This window comes from Phalacrocorax carbo, chromosome 5 (assembly GCF_963921805.1).
Source record: "Phalacrocorax carbo chromosome 5, bPhaCar2.1, whole genome shotgun sequence".
Taxonomy (NCBI): Eukaryota; Metazoa; Chordata; class Aves; order Suliformes; family Phalacrocoracidae; genus Phalacrocorax; species Phalacrocorax carbo.
In genome coordinates this window covers 54,609,032-54,635,267 of record NC_087517.1, presented here as the reverse complement: position 1 = coordinate 54,635,267, position 26,236 = coordinate 54,609,032, and the positions used below count along the sequence as shown (strand labels likewise).

The 26,236-nt window shown below is 45.8% G+C and overlaps 1 protein-coding gene across 3 annotated transcripts in view; it reads right to left on the bottom strand.

Annotated features, from left to right (window-relative positions):
• The window catches only part of SLC22A18 (solute carrier family 22 member 18), a 63,919-nt gene extending 44,073 nt beyond the window's left edge, over positions 1 to 19,846 (bottom strand). The window contains exons 1-5 of one of the 3 annotated variants that reach the window (XM_064452522.1): positions 19,690 to 19,846; positions 19,314 to 19,583; positions 17,197 to 17,294; positions 14,391 to 14,536; positions 13,028 to 13,160 (exon numbers count right to left, since the gene is read on the bottom strand). In XM_064452522.1, the coding sequence (XP_064308592.1) occupies positions 13,028 to 13,160; positions 14,391 to 14,536; positions 17,197 to 17,294; positions 19,314 to 19,583; positions 19,690 to 19,716 (674 nt within the window). In that variant the 5' untranslated portion in view covers positions 19,717 to 19,846. The remainder of the gene's footprint in view (positions 1 to 13,027; positions 13,161 to 14,390; positions 14,537 to 17,196; positions 17,295 to 19,313; positions 19,584 to 19,689) is intronic. The other 2 variants (XM_009509190.2, XM_064452524.1) reach the window with 2 other exon arrangements.
• Positions 19,847 to 26,236: the final 6,390 nt, after the last annotated feature.

Below are 26,236 nucleotides of genomic sequence, written 5' to 3'. Positions count from 1 at the left end.
GGGCCTGCCTAGGGGGGACTCCTCCATGGACCTTCACCAGCAGTGCTTCAGAAACCTCAAGAAGTACAGATAGTTAAAGGTGCCAAGGTCCAGCACATCAGCATCACAGTTGATAGCCTGTGGACCACCAACAGCACAGTACACCAACCACCCCAACTCATGGCCTTACACAGGGGTTAGCTGATATCTTCCAGATGAAGTTCAAGTAATGTTCAGCAAAGAAATGAAGCAGCAGAGTAAAACTCAATATCACCCAGTAAAACAATGGCTGCAAAGTGGGATTCAGAAGCTGATAGCGTGTCCACAAAATCGGCTTATTTTAAGGCAGTACAGAGTGCACACTGGTATGAAGGGGGACCCTCCAGCAGAGTCTGAAAGTCTGTTTTAGCATCTGAGGAAGCTCTATGGGGTTTTCCAATACTACGTGGCTCAGAGAAAAAATCCTTGACAGTAACAGCCAAGTGATTTTGTGCTGTGTTTCTCCTCCTCCTCTTCTACCTTGAAATCAAAGTTGTGCAATGGCACTCATTTGTGCTTATATATTTTAAGCCCAAAGACACCACAAGGTGTTTATTCTGATCTGCACCTTGCCAACCTTTTCTTTCCACAGTCATTCACTGAGCCACACAACAGGTTATGAAAGATACCCTCAGCCATGATTAGAAGAGTATATAAGGGGTGATGAATTCACCACTGCTTTTGGGGAGCTTGGACAGAAACTAACCTTGGAAGGTAAAGCCATGAAAAGAAAGGAAAGGTGCCATCAGCAGTCCTACACAGGACATAACTCCAGGATGACATCCGCAGCTTTCATACATGAGGCAAAATATGCGTCTGAGCTGACCCAAATGCTAGGTGGGGCCCCCTCCTGTCACTGTCACAATAAAAGGGAATAACCCTGTGGAGAAGGTGGCTCCTCAGCTGCTGGAGGACCTGAGCCAGGCAGGAGGACAGGACTGGTGGGAACAGTGTGCAAGCTGGTTTCCATGCTCAACTGACCCATGTCTGCAGCTGCTGCTGCTGCTCCCACAGCCCGAGGGAGTGCAGATAAGAAGCAGTTCAGCTTTTCCAGACATAGCACAATTCCTGTTTACAGCCTCTGGGCTAGATTTTTCAAAAGAAGGAGCTAGGTGTCTATTCTTGCAGGAAACCAGGTGTGTAAACAGCTCAATTAATATATCCAGCAAACTGTGCTCTAGCACAAAGAGGGCTAGTGGAGACAAGCCAAGAGCACAGGAGCCGGGGAAAGAAAATACTTTTAAAGAATATGCCTAATTAGAGATGGGCCTGGGCCAAAAGTTCTTATTTGAACACCTGGAACAGCCCTGGGGAGCACATTGTAACCTGAACCCAGATCCACATTTTGTAACTCGCTCCTCTCCCACGTGAGCTAAAACCTAGCCCCAGATCTAACCATCACAGTCTGAGCTGCAGGTCTCCAACAGCCAAAGCCTGAACATCTGGCTTTCTACTCTTAACCAGGTTTTGGCCAAGCCATTGTGCCTGGCTGGTGGTGTTCTCTGCCCCCCTCACCCTACACTGACCAGTGCCTCCCGGGGGCCCACTCTGCCCCACTCTAACCCCACAGAGCTAGCTGTTGCTTCTTGGCAGCATGCCCCTGGGTCACTGACTCAAGGTGGAGATGGCTGCTTGGTGTCTGGCAGCACATCCCCATTTGCTCCAGAGACCATGGTGTCTCCAGCACTGTGACCAAGCCCTGCTTTCCACTGCCTTCACATGTTACAGCTGCAGCTCCTGTCCAAAGCAAGAAGCCTGCCCCTACACAAAATCAAGTAGCTCCACTCATGCCTGCAAGCTAAATATTGACAATGATCCTCAGTTTTGTGCCAAAACCAGAGGAGTCAGGGCTTGTTTTGAAGGGCACAACCTGCATGGCAGGGAAAGCCCCCTGTGTCCTTTATAAATCCTTGCAGAAGTGGCAGACTCCCTTTCCTCCCTTACAGCTCAGCTCTCTGGGACAGAACGCTAAACTTTACCCTCACCTTAGAGTCTCTTCTGCAAGTAGAATTTCTTTAGAGCAGAATCACATTTGGCAAAGAAAGGTCAGCCCCATCCCCATAAAACTACCCTGTCACAGGCACGTCATACATTTCAGACAGCTTGCAAGGCTGACTAAACATTTACTTGTGGATGGCTCATTTCCAAAGTCCAGAAACAAATCCTCATCCACAGTAAAAAAGTGGCCGGGTGTGCCATCAGATGGCTTCATTGCCCCATTACTGCATGCCATTTGCATTCCTGTGCTTTCCCCCTCACAAGATGCTGCCGCTGCCTGGCGCCAAGCTTGCTGCCACATACCCCTCTCAGGGGAGAGCTGCAGATAAGCGAGGCCTTATCTTCTAGCTGGATTGTTCTTGGTAGGTATTTGGCAGTCATTTTTTCATCATCTGACCTTGGGTCCTGTTAGGCTGAGGTAGGTGACTAACGCATGTGGCTCTTGATTGCATTCTCTTTCCTGGTGGGTACCCACCTTCTCACCAGCACAGAATGTGATGAATTAGCACAGCTGGACAAGGGCAAACGGGATTTGCTCACACTGGATGCTGTAACAGTCAAGGCAGCATTTGTGTTTTGGAAACCTTTCAAACAATTTAGCTCCACTGCTATTCAGAGCAGCTTTGCGCCACGGATGTACTTTTCTAGCTATTGCAAATTCTTCCCTGCCACTGCTAAAACTCCATCCCAAAGAAATAAAACAACTAAAAAAAATAATAATCAGGCTTTATACAATAGCACAGGAAACACTTTATTAATCCTTTAAGGGCCAAGGGACTCCATCTGAGAAGTGCTTGCCACACAGCACCCAGGCAAAATCAAAATGACGCAACTTTTGGTAGGGTGGACAGATTACAGTCAGGCAATTAGACATCCCAGACTGTGTAATTGTATGCAATGAGAACACACATGGATGTAGTGCAAGGCACGAGCCTGGTGTCACCAACCACAGGCTCCTCCAGTTATCCTAAAGAAGTTCTTCAACAAATTGTTTCAAAATTTCTTTTCTAAACATCAATAGGTCCATCTAGAAGTACGTCTCTTTCTACCATGAAAAGTAATTCCTGGAAGACCAGGAAACACCTAGGACTCACTAGAAAACATCAGCCAGAAGAATTGATCCATCGTCTGTCTCATATCCAGCCGTGTCTGAACAGTTAGAAAGGGGAGGGGAGGAAAGCCATCACACACAACAGAGATAATCTGTTATACAGTTTATACCAGGAACGAGCCTTTCTAAGCTTCTGTAGGAAGTAAGCTTAAACATCTGACACACGAGCACCCTCAGCTTTAATAACCATCACTGTCTGTCTTCCCACCCTTTTTTTAAAGTCTGAGAACAGCATTTAAGACTCTGGCCTCCTGTAAGCATTGCTCAGATGCTCCCCAGATGGCTTTTCCAAGGTGATTTCTAATTATTTGGGTTTTTAAAAGAAATATCCTGCAGGAATCTTTTAGGTTTCCTTCCTTCCTTTACAAATTTCTTTACCCAGAGCTTGATTTAAAACCAAACTCAAAGGAAACACTTCCAATAACTTCAGTAAGTCTCAGATCACATATCCTGGGGTGAAAGAGAAATGAACCAAATCCCATAAAACTAAAGATGGTGCAGATTTCAAAAGGATTCATAGTGAAGTTTTGTAAAGTAATTAGTCCAAAAGTTTCAGCCTAGAATATCATGGAATAAAGGAACATTTAGTGAGACTGAGAAAGTTAATACTGCATACAGACCACAAAGGATTAGAAGTATAATCCCATCTCCACCAAGAAAAATAAATTAAAATCGAGGCAACAGTTGCTGTAATAACAAGTAAACAAGAAAACCTCAGACACTCAAACACATTCAAAGTTTAGAGATCCTGAACTACCTTAAATAGACCAGATTTCCAAAAGTGCTAAATTCCTATCCTCTGAAAATCTGTTAGATATCCCAAGCGTGAGACTGAAAGAAAATCACAGTCATTTCTGGAAAGCCTGATCGCTGTGCTTCTGCTTTAGAGGACAGTTGGAGAGCAGAGCAGAGCCCCTTTAGGTGTTTGTAAAGCAAAGCAAATGATTCTAACGAGTGTATAGGGTACGTCTCTCTCCCAGGCCGTCCAAGCCACCTCCCAAGAAAGTTAATTACAATGAGATGTGCTACTCCTTTAAAGCTGCTACTCCATATCCCCCAAAATGGGATACAACCCTACAGGGCATGTTGCCCTGCCTCCTGCAAACATCAGCTGGGCAAACTGGGAGCGCTTCTGCATGTGCTATGGCACAGACCCGCTGCTGGCCTAACACACAGCACTGTGCCACTGTGCACTGGTAGACCCTCACCCTGGCGTCCAGCCTTTCAGATCACACCGTTAGCATTAACTTCCCTTTGGATCAGCACCTCTGCTTGCCAGTGGTGCTTAAGGGCATTTGCCGCACCACTTGGCAAAGCACAGGGCTCAGCCCGAGCAGTCTGGAGCTTGCATTCTGAATGCTACAGAGAACATTTCTGATGTTCCCTTGGCTGTGATACCCATGATTTGTCAGGTTAAAAAGACAAGCCCCAGCAAGCTAGAGTTAACTGGAGATGGCCATTCAGAAACTCCTTTGCCCTCTGGCTGCATTCACTGCCTGGATGCTTCACATACCTTTGGCTCTCACTGGCTGGTGGAGTGGCTGGCTAGGAGCAGGGCTTCATAAAGAGCCTGCAAGGAAATAAAAACCCGGGTGGGGCCACGGAAGCTGATACAGTTCATGCAAAGGTCACACACTTTTTATTACCCTCTGAGCACCCCATCCGAGCAGCCTGGCCTTCACCCAGGGCCACAATGGACCAGCACCCTGTGACAACAGTGTGTTGCATTTCCCCATCCACCTGGCAGCCTCCTGCTTGTCCCATCCATCTGGCAGCAATGGCCAAGAGAAGCACCAGGAAGGGTTTAATACCCAACCCCAAACTCCTCCAAAAGGGCTGATTTTCCACCCATCCTTTACAGCAGCCATATTTCAGGCAGGAAGAAAACAGGGGAGGGCAGCAGCAGTGGATATGCTGACTCCTTTCTTCCCCAATAGCAAATGAAGGTCCATTTTGGAAATAACTACTTCCTTCCAGTGCAAGCCCCTTGTTGCCCCAATCTTACCGCCCCAGATGACGCAATACATCTTTCAGATTTTAGATTACATCTTTAGCACTAAGTCTTTCTCCTGCAGAGCTTCACTCCTCAGGTCCCCAAATCCTAACTCCTCCAAGTCCATCCTTCACATGCCAAATCTGCACATTTCCGTTCATCCCGACCTTCGCTCCCTCCCTTGTCTGATAGTCCTTCCCACACAAGCACCACATCCTTCCTGCCCTGAGCTCACCACAAGGCTGGATTTGTTCGCCAAAGCAGATCAAAATGAAATGTAAGCATGACCCTTTGGATCTAAAGGATTAGGAAATGTAGAGTTGTCCATACGAACATGTGCAGGCATGAACAAAGGAAGGTTGTGCCGCCCCATGTTGCCCTCCAGGTCCCTCTGCTAGCTCTTACTGGGCTCAGCTCTGCAGCCCTGCTTTTCAGCCCCCAGCCTTCTGCTGCTTTTCTGAAACACCAAAAGGCTGACTATTGCTGTTGATAAACGATGTAAAAAAAAAAAGAAAAAAAAGCCCAAAACACAGGATAGTAGCTGGGCTCACAAAGACTCTGCCTACCCGGGACACCAAGGAATGAAGAAGAGGATACATCCAGTAAAAACTGGATACATTTCCCCAAGGTAGTAGGTATTTGCATCAGCACACCTCGTGATAGAGAGAGTCTGCATCCCAAAGGCTGTATAATCTAAATAGCAATATTGTAAATGTATTGGGAGAAGGAAGGAAAAACCATCTCATTGCCCCGTATTATGCATGAAGAACATCAGTGCAGAGAGACAAGATGACTTACTCACATCACAGGAAAACTGTGGCAGAGCCAAGTCCCAAATCCCAATTCAGGGACTTAACCACAGCTTATTCTGTGCTTTCTATTTTCTGTTAACAAAGAAAACAGTATTTCTCTAGATTTTGATCCTGAGTGATATGGCTAGATTTGCTGCCCAGTTGAGAAATATTCCAGGAGTGGGAAAAGCAGATGAAGGTCCAGTGAGTCATGAGCAGAGGCTGCCTTATTGTGCAACCTCCACGGCGATGGTCATGTTCAGCCATTCGATGCTGCCTCTGCTAGCAGAGCCAGACCCAAAATAGCATGTGCCTTTCCATAAAATTCCACTTTGGGTTTTCTGTTGTTTTTGTTTTGGGTGGGGTTTTTTTTTTGGTTGTTTGAGGTTTTTTTTTTTTTCATTTTTTACACTTATTACTTGGCACATTTAAGCCAGGCTTGACAAGAAAAATCAGCCACCACCTCAATGCAACCTTGCAGAAACACAGCTAACAATCAACCAGGCAGGGCACTGTGCCGCACAGAAACCCAGAGCTTTCAAAGCATCGGCTGAGGGGAGTGGTGTTCAAACAGCCATAATTATTTAGCAGAGGTAACTTCACAAACACACGCACTTTTGATTGCAATCTAGCCACCGTGCACACAAAACAGGGTTTCGCTCACCCGACGCCCCCTCACTTTCTGACTCCAGGCATGGGGCAGCAAGGCAGGGCAGCCTCCCCCCGTGCACAAGCATGATGTAAGCTGGAGAAGGCAGCAAGGACATTTCCTTAGCTCCCCCATAGATTTCCCCCCCCTTTTTATTTCCTGTCATTCTGCTGAGGTAACCACTGTCAACCCAGAGGGACACCAGGCAAACCATGCCAGGAGCCCCACTTCCCGTGGCTCAGGTGCAAGTCAATTCCCAGCAGCCCCCAAAACCCAACTCTCTGTCTAAGCAGCACAAACGAGCCACACAAGGAAGGTCTCCCTTTATGGGTTTTGGGGTATTTTTTTGCCTTTTCATCATGGTTTCCTCAGGAAGATGAAGCAGATAACCAAGAGGGCAGAGATGGCTGGGAGGAAGGAGGGTGCTGTGGGGAGAAGGGACAGGTGGACATCCCTTGTGTGCTGGCACAGACACACTCACAGCCCTCCCACCAAATCCTTGCAGAAAGCTAAGTGAGGATGAGGGGTTTGAAGGAAAATTGGGAGCTCCTGACAATGCTCAGGAAGGGGCTATCAACCAGCACCCTGTTAACTCAAACCAAGCCCAGCCCTCCTCAGCCGTAGCCCATACCCTTGAGGGCAGCCACAAAGCTCCCATGAGCTGCTAGCTCCTGCTCTGAACCCCACTCTTCCTCTCTTGGGAAAGGGCCCCACCTATGGGTGAAGGACCAAAGAAGAACTCTTGGCCCCATCATCATGCTTTCCTCCACTGACGTTCAGACCAGGGGTTGTAGGGAGAGGATGGAAGCGCCAGGTTTTCTGAAGGTCTGCACAGCAGGAACGAGGGCACCTTTGCAGTGTCAGTGTATTTACCTCCAGTTTACCAGTGGGTAAATAGGAGAAAGCCAGCAGACCCAAATCTGAAATTGGTGGCCAGAAGTGGTAGGTGCAGTAGAGGTTTGCAGGAAGGAAGGGCTGGGGATGAGCTTAGTGCAGACTTGTCTGTTGCACAAAGGCAGCACAGACAGGGGAAAGTGCTCAGGGTTTGCATCCTGGTGACTTCTGGTACACTCACAATCCAGCATCAAACTCCACGACAGTGACCACAGGCACAATGTGTTGATTACCAGAGCTGGAGTTTTGGGACTCAGCTGTTAAGCAAACAGAAAGCTTGCGAAGCAGTCTGTTCACTGAGCTATTTCAGGCCTGCTTCATGAGGTGAAAAATTGCGCTGTAGAAGTACCTGCACCTCTCCATTAACCACACAGAGTCTGAGCAGCAAATTTAGGTGTAGCTGTCTCCACTGTAGATGTCTCAGATTAGGTGAACTCCACCCAAAGTGCACTGAGACATTTCTTAAGTTCAAGAAAAGGTTAAACAAGTCATAAGAACTAGAAAGCCCTGGTGCTGGGAATAGAGGAGGGGAGAAAAGTGCCCTAGACCTGAACTTTGAACCAAGAAGCTGTGGAGGGATGATATGCATGGTCCTCTACCCAGACCCAGATAACACAGACCTTACAGACAATCTTTGGGACCGTGGCTTCCAAAACTATGATTGTTGTCATGCAGAGAAAATGATAAAAAGAATCTCTGGATCTTGTTTTGTTTTGGTTTATTTTTCGCAGAAGGTCACAACTGAGGTCCTCTGCACCTTCCCCAAACCATCAGCTCCTTGACAAACAGTCCATTCACTATTCCTTCCTCATCCCTCCCAAAGCACCACAGAGCTTGACCGACAGCGACAGATCACACTGCAGCTTGCGGATGACTTACTGGCAAGCAGACACCACCTCCCTCTCCCCAGAGTCCCTTAATACAGAGGACAAAGCAACGCCTGTACAAGTGTCACTGATCCATGTTGCTTGGCTGATCAACATCATCCCAGGCAGAGAAATGCCACTGTTTCTACTGGAAGGGAGCAGGAGTAGCTCCCAGCAGCAGAATGCCCCGCTTTGTCCCGAAACAGAGTGCAATCCTTTCACCCTTTGCCACGTTCCCACCCGCCTTCCCAGCTCCCAACCTTCAGCCCTTTCAACACCCACAGTCTTTCCACTCTGCCGTGAAGTGATGAGAAATTCCCTGCCAGAGGACATTGTTCAAATGGCTTATTGAAAAGAGATGCAATTCTCTACTCCGGGCAAACAAGCTCCTTCTTTTCCCCTGGAGATAGAAGGATAATAGCACAGCCAGGAAAAAAACCTATCCCTAAAGCCTGCTGTAATAATATTAAATAAGAGACCAAAGGGGTTTGGCCAGGAAAATCCCAAGTTCAAAAGAATAATTGCTCCAAGAGATTTAAGCCTACAGCTGAGTCACTAAAATGAAGAAACCTCTCCTTGTCCATAGAAAGCAAACAAATCTTGGGTCATGCAGCAAAGCTTCTGTATGTCCTTGTTAGAAAGAAGAAAGAAGCCAAATGTAATTAATCATAGTCCCAGAAGAAAGGATGAAATCTCTGTAATTAGCTACCTAGGCTCATCTCTCCACTTTTGAAGACTAATCCAGCCTTCTTCTTTCACCCTTCACCCACAGTGCTGCTGCAAAAGCCTACTACAAATACCATATCACTTCTCTCCAGGGGTACACACTTACCCACAGCCTGTGGTCCCCTAACAGCTTTCCAGTAAGCGTACAGGGAGGGGGGAACACATGCAGAGAGCAAATAAAGCTCCTTTTCTTAGTCACTTTGTGTGGATGAGCTGTGATGCAGTTTGCAGACTCTCCAAGAACCTGGTGACCTCAGCTGAACTATAGAAGTTATTTTCAAGCTAGGTATTTTATATCTACAATCCTGATCCAACTGACCAGAAAACACCAATTAAAAAAAAAAAGCACACGAACATGAAAACACTTTCCAAATGGTTAAGATTGCAAATGCTTGTGTTAATGAATCAGCTTATATGTGATCCTCAGGTGGTATAAATTTGCCTGATCATCACCCTGCCCATAGAAAGCACCTTCTTCAAAGCTGTATGCACTGTTTGTACAGAGGTGAGTGGACAGGGCTGTGTATTAAGAGCAAGGTCTCCAGCAATTAAATTCAGTAGGGTGAAGCCAGCTAGTAAGCAGCTCCTTGATTTGCAAAAGGCACAGCCACATTTCACAGATTAAATATGTCCAGACCTGACTAAAAGTCACCATTCCTTTGCTACTACTTCATTTGAAGTTTTGGAAAACATGGGGGGAAATTGTAGCACTTCAGAGAGAGGGAGAGGAAGGGCTGGAGCTGGTGGCTACAGCTTAGGAGCAGAGATCAGGATCTGACATCCAAAAAATCTTATGCAAATCAGAACAAGCCATTCAACTTCCCTGGGGCTCCCTTATTTATTAAGGGTTGACAAATATTATTCCAACAATGAAAACAACAACAGACCTGCTCTTTAGGTCAAGTACATCAGTGGTAAATACAATACAGTAGAATAATACCAAAATTACATCAGCTGAGGAACTGAGACTGGTTTCTACCCCCTCTCTTGTATACAAACCACTGCTAACATATGAATAATGCTGTCAACAACAGAAGGGGAATGCTGGCCAGCTTTGTGGTGAGGGAGAACGAAGAATGCAGAGTGGACAGAAGTCTCCAGCTTTGCTCTTCCATGACATGGCAGAAATTCTTACTTTCAAAGGAAGGAGATTGGGTCATTCTTCTATGAAAAAATTGGAAGTGATTACGCAGCTCCAAGTACAGCTGTAGAAAAGTGGGAAGCAGGGAGGGGTGATTAACAGGCAATCTGTGGGACACGGCAATAGGGCCAAGGAGCCTTGGGTATGTCCATAATGCAACACCCACTCCTTTTCCTCCAGGTCACTGCTGCAGAGGTGCTGGGGATGTTCTGGGGGCTGTTTCATGGCACAGAGCTGTCTTCATCTGCTCACAGGGCTGAATTCCCACTCACCACCAATATCAGCCAGAATACTAAAAATTAGTAGATTACTCCTCTAATCTTTGCACAGAAATCTGGCAGAGGAGCTAAGCACCATGTCAGAGCAAGGTGGGATTTGGCTGTGGCAAAGGTAGCTACCAGCTGCCCAGAATGGCCTCCTTGTGCAGTCCTTTAGCCTAGAGCTGCTTTTTATAAAATCAAATCAACTCTCTGCACATCAGGATGGTCAGAAAGATCCTGCCAGCACGCTGGGATTTGCCCCTTGTTAATGGGAATTCCTACCATCCTTCCAGGGGGAGGCACAGATCCTCGTGGAGAAAACCAGATGCTGCCGGCAGACGGGCTGCTTGCCCCAGCCCCGCTGTGAGATGGCAGGAGCAGCCCCAAAACCGCTGCGATGGGATGCACCAGCATGTGATCTGCGAGCCTGAGCTGCCCTCCGCCGGATGCAAGGGAAACAACCCCCCGCCATGGGAAAGTCAAAAGCTATGTAGTTTTTCAGGTGCAGGTCCTTTACTTCCCCATAATTACGGGCAACATTCACTTTTCTCAGCGTTATGTTGCAGGCACAAAACGTAAGGGCCAGAAGCTTTCAAAATATCCAGCAACCTGGGGAAGCCTCCTGTTGTCTGACAGCACCAAGCCCTGACTTCCAAAAGCCAGGCTGCATTCAAGTGTCTCTAACTAATTAACTGAAACAGGGGATTCTCTCCCACTGCTGATTCTTCTACTAACCAACGACTGATGCACAGGCTGGAAAGTGAAACCCCATAGATTTTTGCTAGGTAACAATGCTACTTGAATGTTGATATTAAAGTATGGGCATATAACCAAAGATTAAGCTGAGAACTGAGGTAACCTTTACAGTTAACACAGAGGAGGGATACAATCACTTTATTTGATTAAAAATAATACTAGAACCCCACTCGACCATCAACATCTATAAATACTTTAAAATCCTGAACTAATATTAGGTACATCCCCAATTTTCATTTTAAGTAACTGTATAACAATGACAAAATTAATCCTCCCAGCCAGCCTTGTGTCAATTGGCCAACACAGAACGGGCACCGACCACAAAAGAATTAAGGAAAACAATGTGAGGTTTCAAGCGAGAGGGAGAAAACTCCTGAGACTGTCTGCAGCGATTAATTTGTCCCAACACTGCCAAGGTACAGCAACAGAGTTTTCAGGGGCTACTCCCTAAGGCAGCGAGGTTAAAGTCTTCTACTCGATGAAGCTTTACAAAGATTTGAGATGCAAAGTAGCATCACTGCAGCACCTGAATGCATGTGGACACACCACGGGGTTCAGAGACCAACACATGATGCCTGACACCATAACCAAGCGTGCCCTATGCAAAACGCCCAGGTGATACAGCACCATATACAGCCCGCAGTGCCTATGACGCTAGGAAAAGGATCATGAAAAAAAAAAAAAAAAAATCAATGACATTTGGCTTCGCTGCCTGAGGTTCATGCAAACTGATTTTTAACGAGCTAGCCTTGCTGTACAAATGAGAGGGGTGGGACACAGGCTGCTCGGGCGGCCGGGGGCGCTGTGAGGGTGAGAGGCGGCTGCAGCAGCGCCGGCGGTGACACCTGGTGGACACTGACACTTACCAGCGACACTGATCCCTTCCAGGACGAGCCCAATTCCTGAAAACCAGAGCTTCCCCTCGTGATTTTTAGCCTCTGTCCTACGATGCAGAGCAGCTAGAACGCTCGCAAAGGTTCAAAAAAGTTATTTCCATGCTAACCTGAATCTGCAGAAGCAAGTGTCCATAATAAAAGAAATAGAGCAAAATAAACGCTCAGAAGTTGACAAAGGATTTTTTTCCCCTACCATAGAAATGCTGAAATCTTCCAGGGAGATGACAGCCACGTGCACTTCCCTGCCTGCAAAGTTCTCTGATGCTCACCAGCTTTTGAGCTTTCTTTACTAATAATAAACAGAGTGGTAAATACAGTAAAATCAGGCACTTCTTTCCTACTGCAGCACATAAGAGAAAGAGGCAGCATGCTACAAAGGGGCCAGGCCATGCAAAGCAAACCAGGAAGCGGCAGGCCTGTGCTTCAGCTTCATGTGACAGGGCTAGACCTCCTCACACTTCTACCCCTGCTGTCCCAAGCTTGCTTCCTCCTTTCCAAAGGTCTTGCTCTATATTGAGCACCCTCCAAGCATACCAGTTTCCCCATGAGTTTCACACTGCTCCTGATTTCCATTTCTCAGTTGTCCAACCCTGTGTCTTAGAAGTGAGTGATGCAATATGGGCTGCTTCTCAGCACATTCCACTCCAAAGAGAAGACAACTGAGAGACAGACAGACTTAATTTCTCACTTCAACTTATTTTAAAATCAATTTAAGTAGAGAGAAGATAAGTTTTTCAACAAGGTCCTCTTAAAAACCGTGGGAGTAATTTGTTGTAACATAATGGAAAGCAAAATTTTGAGTTCTGGTACAACCCCTTACTGCCACCAGCAGTAAGATACCATCAAAAGCTGGGGGGAAGCAGAATACCCCTAGGCAGCTCCCTCAACGGTTGCAACAAGGCCAACGCAGAACAAGTGGACCACTCACCCAAACTTGGTGGAGAGGACACCTCCCAGGGCAGAGCCAATGATGATGCCTATTCCAAAGCAAAGACCCAGCTTCCCCAAAGCATCAGCACGTTGGGAAGGAGTAGTCAGGTCTGTAATAACCTTCTGAGCACCTGCAGGGAAACAAATCCCTTGAAAGAAACTTGTCACAGGGTCTGAGCAGTGGGTATAAATTTTTAGGCCTCAGAATCTGTGCCTGCCACAAAACAGTCCTTGCAACCCCAGGGCAAATGCTCGTGCACACCACTGAGTGGAACTTGTTCAGTCCCTCAGTTGCAGGAAACAAAAGGCTCAAACCACTCAAGTAAACCACTTCCCAGGTGGGAAGATGACCCTTAACACCCTATCAGCTTGAGCCGTCTTGCACAAGTTACATGGACTTCTAGTAGCTAAAGGTTGTATGGTCTTTACTGGAAACGTCTAGGAAAGGCCAACTGTGCCCAGTTTTGGGCCCCGCAGTTTAAGAAGGACAGGGAACTGCTTGAGCAAGTCCAGCGGAGAGCTACCAAGATGATCAGGGGGCTGGAGCATCTCCCTTACGAGGAAAGGCTGAGAGATCTGGGTTTGTTCAGCCTGGACAAGAGAAGACTGAGGGGACGTCTTATCAATAATATCTGAAGGGTGGGTGTCAGGATGATGGGACCAGGCTCTTTTCAGGACGAGGGGCAATGGGCACAAGTTGGAACACAGGAAGTTCCAGCTAAACATGCGAAAAAACTTCTTTCCTGTGAGGGTGCCAGAGCAGTGGCACAGGCTGCCCAGGGAGGCTGTGGAGTCTCCTTCCCTGGACACATTCAAAACCCGCCTGGACGCGTTCCTGTGCCCCCTGCTCTGGGTGTCCCTGCTCAAGCAGGGGGGTTGGATAAGATGATCTCCAGAGGTCCCTTCCAACCCCTGCCATTCTGTGATTCTGTAAAGCAGAACAGCTTGGTAAGTAATGGAAGGTATTTTTGTAACCACCTTTCATTTTGACTAATATGCTCATTTTACCAGGAGGAAGAGAAAAGCTCTCCTACAAAATATCCTGGTTACCAGAATGCAGCTGAGAACTTGGGATAGTACTGCTGCCAGCACACAGTCATCACCTGCATCTGAATGGTGTAGTCCAAGCAATTTGCTCAAGATCACACAGGAGAATGGACCTGGGACTACAGGTTACCAGCCTTGCTTTCCATAACCAATACACCTGCTGCATCATGTTCTCACCATTTCACCCAATAACCATCAAATGTTCCTCCTGCCTTCCTTCATGCTGTTGAGCCTGTTGATTTCCAGCAACATGAGCAAGAGGAATTGTGTAATAAAAACAATTTGGAAAGTCACTCAGCCATATCCAACCTTACCTGGTAGCCCCTGCATGAACACTGCTGGCAGCCTGGAAAGGAAGAGGAGGGGGATGCTGGTGGAGATGGACATGAGCAGGAAGAAGGCACTTCCAGACACACAGGAGAGAATTAAGGCAGTTTGGGTGCCAAATTGATCTGCAAACCTGATACAGAAATGGTACAAGGCTGTCAGAAGTGGGACAGTGCAGGTCATTGCAAGCATGATGCACCCAGATGGGCAGAGCTGGACGTCCCTCTCACTCTCAGTTATCCACCATGGGAAGTACTGATCAGATTCTCAGAAGTGCTTAGTTCCCAGAAAAGGACTAGATATTCAGCAGAGCTCAGCTCACTGGGTAACCTCTACTTCATTGCTGACTACTGGCAATACAAAACCTTGCCTTGCAAAAAAAACCCCAAACCCCCAAAATACCCCAAAAGAAGCCCCCCAAAACGGGAAGCCTTGTCTGGAGTAGGAGTGCAAGGACCAGTGCTGAAGCACCAGTTGCCCACCTGGGAATGTGGGTACTGACAGTTTGGTGTAACACGGGAATGTACAGACAGCTGCCATCACTCGGCCTGTCTCCAGACCCCTTGTAAGCACAAGATAACATGTGCTTGCTTAAGTCCCTTCCACTGGCATGTCAATGAATATATGCTATTTCATAGCTGCTGAAGACCAGCCACAGGCAGATGCAGTTATGGCAGCTCAGTAACTCAGCCAGTATTATCACTTCAGAGCAGACAGCACCCTCCAATTATACTCTGCAACTCTTTGAGTTGGTTCAGACCAGGGAATTAGGCTAGCTAATTTTTAGTTAGTAGGTCAAAGTTATAACAGAATAATAGAAGTTATTCCAATGGCTTTCCAGAGGACGTTCAAAGCAACATTTCTCATTCAGCACCACTTAAAGAAAATAAATAACTTTCTATTTAGGTTCAATAAGGACTTCACAACAGGGACTCAAATTTGCTTCTATTTGAGGAAAAAATCCAGAACAGCCAGATGAGGCTTTTGTTCTGGTTTTATTCAACTCCAAGATACTTAAAAAAGCTAAGTTGGACAAAGTCCAAGAGTACCATGGAAAGGGTTCTGAGCAACTGGGACTAAGATGACCATAAAATAGGCCTTAGATGAAGTTTTTCACCCTAAGTACTCCTTCCTTCTTTTTATTGAAATTCCATATTAGAGTTGGTAGATAAATGTTACCTTGCATAGCAATTAGTTAGGCTTACACTAACAGAAACAACAAAAAAAAATTGCCAACACTGGTCTACAAAGCTAAGCATAAAGGGGTTTGTGTGGAGGAAGAGGTACAGGTCAGAACAACTTTGCCTACCTGAAAGCCAGAGAAGTTTATATTAGCTGATTGTAACCTAAAGACCATGATTAACCAGACAGTCTAGGGCTTTTTTGGTTTTGTTCCTTATGAGTAAATTCAGTGCTTCATCTCTTCATAGCTGTTTAGCAGCATCAGACAAGAAGCAAAAGGAAAACTAACCTAAAACACACGTTTTTTCTCTTATACCCTTTGTTCTCATTTTCACTTTACCTTCAGACAGAGGTCAAAGCAGCCTCATGTCTAGGAAAAGCCTTTTTATCTCAAAACTACATTGCAAGTTTTGGCTTCAGTCTGGCAACATACACCTTCAGTTCCATCTAAACCAGTGGGAATGCAGACCCAGACAGATTCTGGTTTGACATTTTCCTTCTCTTCAGCATCTCTTCTGGACATCAGTGAATGCCATGCACGGAGGAAAACCAGATTTCAGATGGCACCAGATCCAGAACTGAAATATTACTCTAGTTTTTCATATAGATAGAAAAAGCATACAAACTGGGGCCTTTGCAGCACTTCCATTCTTAGGAACACATTTTTCTTCCAAGTTGCACTGAAGAATTTAGTGTTACAGTTATTGATTTTAAAATGTGTATTATAGTAGTGTCCACGGGCTTTTAGAGATCAGATCCTTGAAGGATCTGCACACCACGTACCAGAGGATCCTGTAGAGCTCACAATCTACATCAACCAGAATGGTAAATCCCATGCAGGAAAACAGAGGCACACACCAACTCTGTATCCATTTATTACTTTGTGGATTAGTAGCAGGACTAAGAAGAAAAGCTAGATTTTCTGAGGTTAATTTTAGTTTCATAGCACTGGATTATATTTCTCTTTCACATTTTTTCTGCTTTTTGTGAATGCATTCCCCCACTACTTGAAATTTTTTGGTCCATTTACATTTCATTAGGAACAGGAGCCTATGTCCCATGGGGTAGAGAGGCAGAAAACCTGAACCTTTTCCCTTGTCTCTTCTTTTGATAGACGAGCTTATCGATGCATCACTTTTTAAAGTCATGCAAGTCTAGCTTTGTATTAAGCACTGATGTAGATACAGTGAGATTCAGCCGTAGAAATAACATGATCCTCAATTATTTTCACTGACAGCTCTACTTAACATCAATAAATACCATCTTTTTTTAGATTTCCCAGTCACAAGACACTTCTAAGGTTACACACAGCTATGAAACATTTGCAGGATTAAGCCATTAGGACCTGGACTCTGAGGACTCTGATGGTTTAAGCCTGTTCCCGGTATATTGTTACGCTTAAATGTGTGTCATTAAAACTAAGCTAAGTTAATATAAAGGCTGCTTCTATGTTGCGGTATTTCTAATTATAGTATTTATTTTCCCCTTGCCCATTTATGAAATCTTCAAACATTTCAACAGGACCACGAACCAAACAGTTTTTTATTAAAGTATAAAAACGCCTGGCCTTTTTCAGCTATGAAAAGGGTCATGAGAATTGTTCTCACTTACCTTCCGAAAATGGGACCTCCCACAAGCTGGAGAACACCAAAGGTTGTCTGGAGGTAGCCAAACCCCACTGAATCCAAACCTAGGCTCTTTGCCAAGTACTATAAAAGAAAAAAACCAAACCCACCCAACAGGTCAGGGGAAATGAAGTATGCTATATTTCTGAATAAAGAGCTTAACATCTGTGTGGAGAGGACTACAGCTCCAAACAAGAACTTCCTTCACTTCCCCATACCTACAGATGAAATCTTCAATGGGTCAGACATAGGCTTCTTAATAAAGACCAAAACCTTCCATCCCACACCATCTGCTAATGAAGATCAGCAGGATGTGATCAAAACCATCAGTTTTGCACCAGGCAACAAATCTGAACCACCCTTTAACTTTGCAGTCCAACACAGCTGAACATATTCAGCCTCAGCTAAGGGGGGTGAGGTAGATTTTAGGTCGCTGTTCTTCCTTCAGACCCCACAGCTGGGGCAGCCCAAGCACCACCCAGGAGATGACTGCGGTAAGGTCTTGGAGCTGTTTAATTGAGCAAGCCAGAATCAATGCAAGAACAATATAGGCAAAATATTGCTTTTACTTATAATCTGGATGGTACACACCCAACCTGAGCTTGCAAAAAAACACAAATGCACAATCCTTTGAGGTTTTTTACTTAAAAGTTGTATGCTCAAGCGACAGCTATTTCTGATTCACGTTTTTGTTTTGTGCTATCTGCTAAGAGTTTAAAACTGTCAGCCAAGTTCAGTTCTCAGCAGGTGTGGAGGTATCCCAGTCTTGCCCGTTTCCCTGGTATGTGCTCTGCACCCATGTCCCAAGCCCCCTATAACTGATCGGTGATCAACTACACTGATCTCCCATAAAAAAACTCTCTCTCAGCCTACAGGCTCAGGGCACCATCGGCTGGTTTAGTCCCAGGAGGAGGGAGCAGTTTGCTTCTGGAGGCACAAAATCAACACAGAGATCTCCCAGAAGGCATGGGCTCACCAGAGACAGGGGTGGGCTAGCATATCACAGATCCAGGTGCTCACAAGAGCAGGAAATCTGCCTGGCAGAAAAGGGCCTGGGGACATTGGTTGACAGCCAGCTGAATATGAGCTGGCAGTATGCCCAGGTGGTCAAGAAGGCCAACAACATCCCGGCTTGTATCAAGGATAGTGTGGCCAGCAGGAGTAAGGAAGAGACCATGCCCCCTGTATTCAGCACTGGTGAGGCCGCACCTCAAATGCTGTGTTCAGTTTTGGGCCCCTCACTACAAGACAGACATTGAGGTGCTGGAGCGTGTCCAAAGAGCAACAAAGCTGGTGAAGGGTCTAGAGAACAAGTCCTGTGAGGAACTGCTGAGGGAGCTGGGGTTGTTTAGTGTGGAGAAAAGGAGGCTGAGGGGAGACCGTCTTGCTCTCTACAACTACCTGAAAGGAGGTTGCAGCAAGGTGGGTGTTGGACTCTTCTCCCAGGTAACAAGTGATAGGACAAGAGGAAATGGCCTCAAGCTGTGCCAGAAGTTTAGACTGGATATTAGGAAAAATTTCTTCACCAAACTGGTTGTCAAGCATTGGAACAGGCTGACCAGGGAAGTGGTTCAGTGACCATCCCTGGAGTTATTTAAAAGATGTGTAGATGTAGCACTTAAGGATATGGTTTGGTGGTGGACTTGGCAGCGTTACATTTACAGTTGGACTCAATCTTAAGGGTCTTTTCTAATCCGAATGATTCTATGAAACCAGACAGAAGAGTCCAGTAAGTGAGAAGCAATGATTCCCACTCACAGCTGGTTTATTACACACTCAGAAAAATGAACCTCTGACCTGAAACCTCTCATTTCTGCTGCCTGCTTGCTGAGTCACTCTCCCACTGCAAGGAAGACGACACAAACTACAGAAGCTTCACCCAGGGCCATCAGGCCAGGAAAGGGTTCTAGGTGCTACTGCAGTACAAGTAATAAAACAGTTTTTACTGCCTGGGCGTACCCTGTCCACAGGCACAACTTGCCTGCTAGGTAACAATACACTTTCTTCTCTCCTGCTAGAAACTCTCTTCTGACTTTGCTGGAAAACTATACAGCCTGGCATTACAGGCAAGGCGTGCTGTGAAGCAGGACAACCCATACTCACAGGCATGACTCCCATCTGCATGAAGAGGAAGGTCAGCTCTAGGGTTGCAATCAGGTAGGCAGCAAGGATTGCTCGTTCCCTCTTGACCTCTCCCAAGCAGCTGCTCTCCCCTAGGGTCTTGCTCCTGATTCCCAAGGCTTCTTCCTCACCTCCAGAGCTGGCTTTTGCATTCATAGCGCTCATGGAATGACTTACTGCAGGCTGACAAGCTGAAAATGACACAAAGATGCTTTCTAGCTGGAAACACGGAGCATAGGTAAGGTGCAGAACCTGTGTGTACAGTTCAAAGCTTACATTGTGAAAGGTGCTGAGTCAGCATGCCAGGGATATTTTTTGCTTTCTTTGTTTGTTTTTTCTTTTCCTCCCCTTTACTTACTTGCCAGGCAGGATCAGAGGTAACCATGCATCAAACCACAGACCTTATTCTTCAGCCTTGTCCCAGGTGGGCTTATTGCTTCAAGTACCATCACAACAAAGACCAGCTTGAGAGTCACAGTGGAGTGAAAGTGGACATTGCCCCAAACAAAAACACATGACAAACTCTGCAACTCTTTAACTGTTTCAATTCTACTGCCTCTGGTGGCTCAGAAGAGACAACTTCTTTTAATCCTCATGAAAGGCTCTTCAATTTATTTTTGGAGGTTGCAAGTGAAACTTACGGCAAAACAGATTTTCCAAGTCCTGATGCTTCTTGCAGTAGATTTATACATATCCTAGAACAAGCATAGATCTTATATACAGTTAGAGCTGCTCTTATCAACACCTCTAGCTGAGCCATTTTCTCTCTTTCACCAGGTGCTGCAAATTTAGCGAGACTGAGCTAGCAAACGTTCACATGTGACTCCACTCAGACTACAAATTACCAGCCAATACAAAAAACATTTTTAAAAAAAGTATTAAATCTATACAGTTCATGAGGCTGACTGCAAACAGTGGAAGTAAATAAACAACACCCATTCATCCTTTGTTTATTTGTTTGTTTACATAATGTTTTGTTTGTCTGTTTGCTTGTTTGCTTGGGAGTTTGTTTTCTTACTTGTTGAAGCCTGGAAGTCCAGTTGAGTATTATCTTTATTTTAAAGAGAAAAAGAAAGCAGAGATCCCAGTGCCACGATTTTGCAGAATCACACAACTTCTGGTAGGAAAGGACCTCAGGAGATCTCATCCTGTCTCCTGCTTGAACATATCAGCTCAGCTGTGGCTTTTTCTAGACAAACTTCGAAATCTCCGAGAAAAGAGATTTGCTCCTACCCTGAGTTTCTAGGAAAGAAGTTCTTCCTAGTGTCCAATCCAAATTTCTCAAGCTATGGCTTTTGTCCCTCATGGTATCAGCTACCACTACCAAGAAGAGACTGGCTGCATCGTCTCTGGATCTTCAAATAGTTGCAGGTGGCTGTTAGATCACCCCAGCCTCCTCTTTGCTAGGCTGAACAAGCCCAATTCCCTCCACCTCTTTCAAAGATGATGGACTCTAGACCCCTGTCCTTCTTGGTAGCCCTCCCGCAGGTCCAATCCAGTTTGTCTACAACACTCTGGAACTGGGAGGCCCAACACTGGGTCAGCCTCACCAGCACCAAGCAAAGGGGAGCAACAACTCCCCTGGGTGTCCTGGTCACGCTCCTCCTCAAATGACCTAGTACATGGTTTGCCTTATTCCTGATAAGCATGCAGCATTGGCTCACGCAGAACCACCATCACCCACAGTCCTCACACTAGGGTTGCTACACATCAAGTCAGCATTGATGCAGGTAGATATTCTGTCCAGAGCTTAGGGCAAATTTTTGCCACTTTCAACTTGTTGAATACCTTGAGGTTTTGGTTGGTCCAGCTCTCACATTTCATGCAGAGCCTCCAGCCTGAGGCTCCGTCATTGACCATGTCAGCCAGTCCCTCTAACTTAGTAACACCTCTGTTCAGAAACAGAGGCTTGACTCACTGAGAAGGCTGACACAGGCACATCAATACAGGGACATATGCAGACGCTTGCTGGCTTGGATCCAGAGTTGTCGGGGCTCCCAGGTTTCCAACCAAGCCCAAGGAGAGAGAACTGTAAGATCTCCAGGCACACCGTTTCATTCAACACATGCGCTGCAGAACCCCAGGATTTGGTGAGGGCTGCCAGGCTCTACCTCCTAGCGAAGGAGGGGGAAGGCCAAAGGTTTAATGGGCAGGTACCGTACTGCTGGAGGCTGCACAGAAACAACCTTTCACAAACTCAGCCAGAGCATGAGTAAAAAAAGCACCTTTAAAGAATTCTTTTCCTAGAGTGATACCAGCCTTCAAACAAACCCAACTTACAATGCCCTAGAAGTGCTATTTGTTACCGAAGAAGGAAGATTACCCAGCATGTATCCCAATTTAGTAAAGGATCAGTGCTCAACATTTGGTTCATCTCAGCATGAAACAATGGATTTGCCTGCACTTTGAATGTCCTGCAGCACAGCACCAACATCATCACTCCCTGGTTTGCACTGGACAGGCACAATGTACAAATTACCAGCATTGAACAGAAGAGTAAAATTAATGACAGAACTCTGTTTATGGAGGTTTTGAGACAACCAAAAAAGCAACTCATGCAAATGCAATGTAAAACACTGCTTACGGGAAACTTGCTGACTTGGACTTGAAAAGCATCAATATTTTGACTGGTGAGTTTGTCTCAGCAGCAACTGAAAACAGATCCCAGCAAGGCGACTGAGGGAAGCAATGACTTGCAGACGCAGCTACCCTCCACCAGATACGAGCCTCGTCCTGCCCGGGGCATGCAGTGCAGACAGCTAACCAGCCACATGCTCTCACTCAAATTTAGCTTCTTTTTACTGGCATTGACAAGGGAAATGGAGTGTACAAAAACAAACAAACAAACAAACAAACCCCCCCAAAAACTTCCGTTTTCAGCCTCTGGGGCTGAAGACAGTTCTGAGAAGTGGGGACTAAACTCAGTGCCTGGTGTGGAGATGAACACAGAGAATGAGCTATGATCACTGGACTCAGTCCCTGTGCATCACTGGATGCCACCTGATGGGTCAGGGTCCAAGCGTGCTCCTTAGCGTCCCAGGTCAGGCTGCAAGTAAGAAAAAGTGCCCTGGGCCCAACTCAGCAATCCTCTTCCAGCAATAGTTTCTTTGGGCAGGATCATTTATCTCCCTATCCCTGCACTTTGGCATGGACAGGACAAAGGGAAGAGGGTGGCAGTTTTAAGCCACCTTTACAAGCCATGAGCCAAGCCATGTCCATACTGCCCTGGCCCCAAGGATGCAGGGATGAGCTTGTTTGGATGACCACCAAACTTGGAAGATGTTGGCAGCCCCAAATCATCCTGGTGTCCTGCAAGGTCTTCTGCCCGGGAAGTTGGACTTCCCTGACTTTCAGCACCTGATCTTTAAAATCTTGCCCCATGAATCAGTCTATGTAGGGACTAAATGTGGCAGCATGAGCACCAACGGAAAAACAGCCAGTGTGACTGGCAGCAAGCATATCTTCCTCCTCCCGTCTGAAAATGTCTGCAGGAGCCAAAGTATGATGGAGATTAACTCTGTTCCCAGCTGTGCCCACTGAACACTGCATTTGTAGTCATCCAGCTAGGGGCCAGTTCAGTGATAATGCACCATTAATGACAGATAGAATAGGCTGGTGGTGCATTTTTATCTAAAGGCTCCTGGCTCAGTTTTAAACTACAACACTGGCAGCGCTCAGTTACTGACAAGCCACTTTTAAAAAATAAAGATTAATTCAAAAACTGGGAAGGAATAGGTTATGAATAGGAAATTATTTTTCTTGGGTAGGATAAATAAACTTTAAATGAACAGATATTTCAGGGAGACTACAGTGAAAGCATGCAAGGAGATAAATGCCTTGTGATGAAACTGTAGATTAGGCCATTAGCTATGCATTAAGTCTTGACACTTATTCTCAATATTTTTGGAGTATTTATAGTTGCCTTCCTGGTATACCTTTCCTGAGGCCTATTTATCTGGTGATCTCTGGAAAAACAGAGTGGGAAACCTGAGAACATATTGACCAAAAAAAAATTTATAAAGACTTACTGTTTATATTACTTGGGCAGAAATCTTTTCATAAATTCCTGGACGCAGGAAGCAAGGCCAGCTGAAAGGGCATATGGATGAGGAAAGGAAATCCACCCACAGCAATACCAGCAGTTGAAAATGTTGGTTGAAAAAGGATAAATTGTGGGAAAATAAATCCTGAATCCTTCTCTCAATGTGTATTTTTTTTGCAGAGGAAGCTTAATATGATCCCTAGCAACATGAGGTACTCTGGGTGGGATTCACCTGTCTGCAGCGGTCGAAAGAAGCTTCACAGCCTCAAAAGAGCCTTGAAGAGGGATAGAAGTGCAGATGTGCTGCCCAGTGATGAAGGGCATCTCTCAGGCCTCAAATCCTCTATGAATGCGAGCTGGCAGGTCTCTCCAGCTACACAAAAATCCCAGTAGGATGAACCAAATCCCGCTCCAGCACAGGTCACTCACCTTGCCCTTGGGGGTATGCACCCATACCTACGGCAGGCAGGAGAGCTGGGTGGGCATGCTGGGGAGAGAATCACTGTCTCTTGGGTCCAACAAAGCTTTCATTTCTCCTTGCAAAGAGAAACTGCATTTCTATGGGCTGCATGCTGGTGGGTGCCAGGGGGGATGTGAGGTGCAAGATGAATAGTTATGAGCATACCTTCCTTTCCTTGCAAGAGTGTTGCACCAAAACCAGTGAGGCATGCAGATATTCAGGCAAGGGTAGACATAAAAACCCTTTACAGAGACACAGCCCTCAGGGAGCTATCATCCTGGTGATGTTTCTTATGCTCTGAAATATGAGAGAGGAAAGGGAAGAAATATCCTGAAGCAATTTCCCAATAGCGGGAATGCTGAATTGCCATAATGAGGGAAACCGCTCAACACCAGCCATGGTTGGCGTGAGCTGTCAAATCCACAGGATCTGGCCTGATCCCTCTCTTCCCCTGACCCTGACCCTAAGAGAACCGGTCTCGTTTGTGGTTTGGTGAGAGATTTATACAGTTAAGCATAGACAGCCCCATATTGCCAAAATTATGTCCCATGTTTGTTGACTGATTTATTCCTTTGTCTAATTGTGTTCACAAAAAAAGCAGTTCACTAATGAATGGAAAAAGACTCCACATGGCCAGCAAAAAAAGCCATGTTTAGTTTACAAAATAGCACAGTCTTCGGGGATTTTCATAAAAACTACGGAGACAGTCCAAATCGGCAATGAAATCAGATTCCCAGTGGCTGCTGAACTCTTTTGGCTCTTTCTATGTGTGTATTACATTGCAAAAAGCAATTATTTATAATTTGTTTTTATAAAAATGCTGGTGCGCTTATTCTGCCTGGCAAATTATTTTGTGAAATGGAAAAGGCTATTGTTCATTCTTTTGGTAAAGTCTTTGTTACTTAGCATATTAAACTGCAAATCACATTTTATCTGAAATATGGCTGGTTATTATTAACTTTTTAATGGTAAAGCCCCAAAGCCCTAACTAATATCGAGGCCCTGTTTGGTGCCCTGCAAACACAAAAAGAGGTTGAGACTCAGATGATGGAAAATAATTAGATCCTCTTTGTCTTGCAGATGGGACCCTGGCAGACAGAGGGGTTCAATGACTTGCCTGAAATCACAGAGGAAGTCTGTGGAAGAGGCTGGAGTCAGACTCCATCATCCTTTGGATGCCAGTCCCATTGTTTAACCACAGGGCAGTTTCTCCCCTCTAATATTCTAGAAAAATTAAACTAAAAGAGAACATTTCTGAACGCTGGAATTTGACAACAAAATATGCAGATGGGGCAGAGACTGTGTCAATTGTAAAAGAGTTTTGGAAAAATCCCGTGGCCTGAATTCAGAAGAGTTACACCAAGAATAACATGACCAAATAGGAAGAAAAAGCTCAGTTCTTTGTACCCACCCAGACTCATTGGCTCCAGCAGGACCTTGCTGGAGCCTCTCATGCCTGCTCACACCAAGTGGCACCTTGCTTAGGACATATTTCAGCTCAGTCAGAGGACCACCTCCAGGGTCATCTCCCAGGTGCTACCGTGGCTGCGGCCTACCTCTGCTCTAAAATCTCTCCTGGGCAAACAGAAACCCCTCAAATTTCAATAAGCTGCTGCCATGCAGTGGAGAAGGGCTGCTGTGCTGCCCAGAGAGCAGCCTCTGACCTTCTTCTTCAAGTGAAGGCATCAAAAGCCAGCAAGTTCCACCAGCCTCTAGTGGTCTGCTACGCTAGGACACTGATGAACTAGTAAGAAAAAAATTACTCTTCCCATAGTGAAAGCCCATGACTGTTGGGTGAGCTCTCTCCTGGGCAAGGGATGATCTCCCCCAGACTTGCCATTCTTCTTCCTAATGCTCAAGCCACACTTGCTTTAAGTAAGCACGACATGGCCATCTGTGTAGGAAACTGTGAATAAAGGAGTGATTATATCATCTGCTGCTGAGCAGGGTCCAGGCAAAACTGCATACATTAATAAGGGATGGTGACGGCCCAGAAGTGATGGATAGTTCTGGCGCCTCTGTGGTTGCGTCTTCAGCTTACTGGCATGTTGGCGTGACCAACCTTCAGACTACTCGCTGCTGGATAATGGATGAAGCGCTGGGCTCCAAGATACACACAGTGTGTTAAAAGTCCAAGGTTTATAGCCAAAAAAATACGCTAGATGTGACAAACACACACACAAATAAAGCCTCATACTTAGCCTGCAATATGCAATATTTCATTCAGCTGGTATTATACAGCCACCTTCTGGAATCGCAGTAATGTCTGGAATGCAAAAGCTGTTTATCATTTAAATAACATTTAAGCCATTATAATTTATATGAGAATTGTAACTGATTGGGGCTGTATGGAGCTTCTTGTTGTGGTTTGCTGTAGGAATGCTGCAGATTTCCTCTGCACAC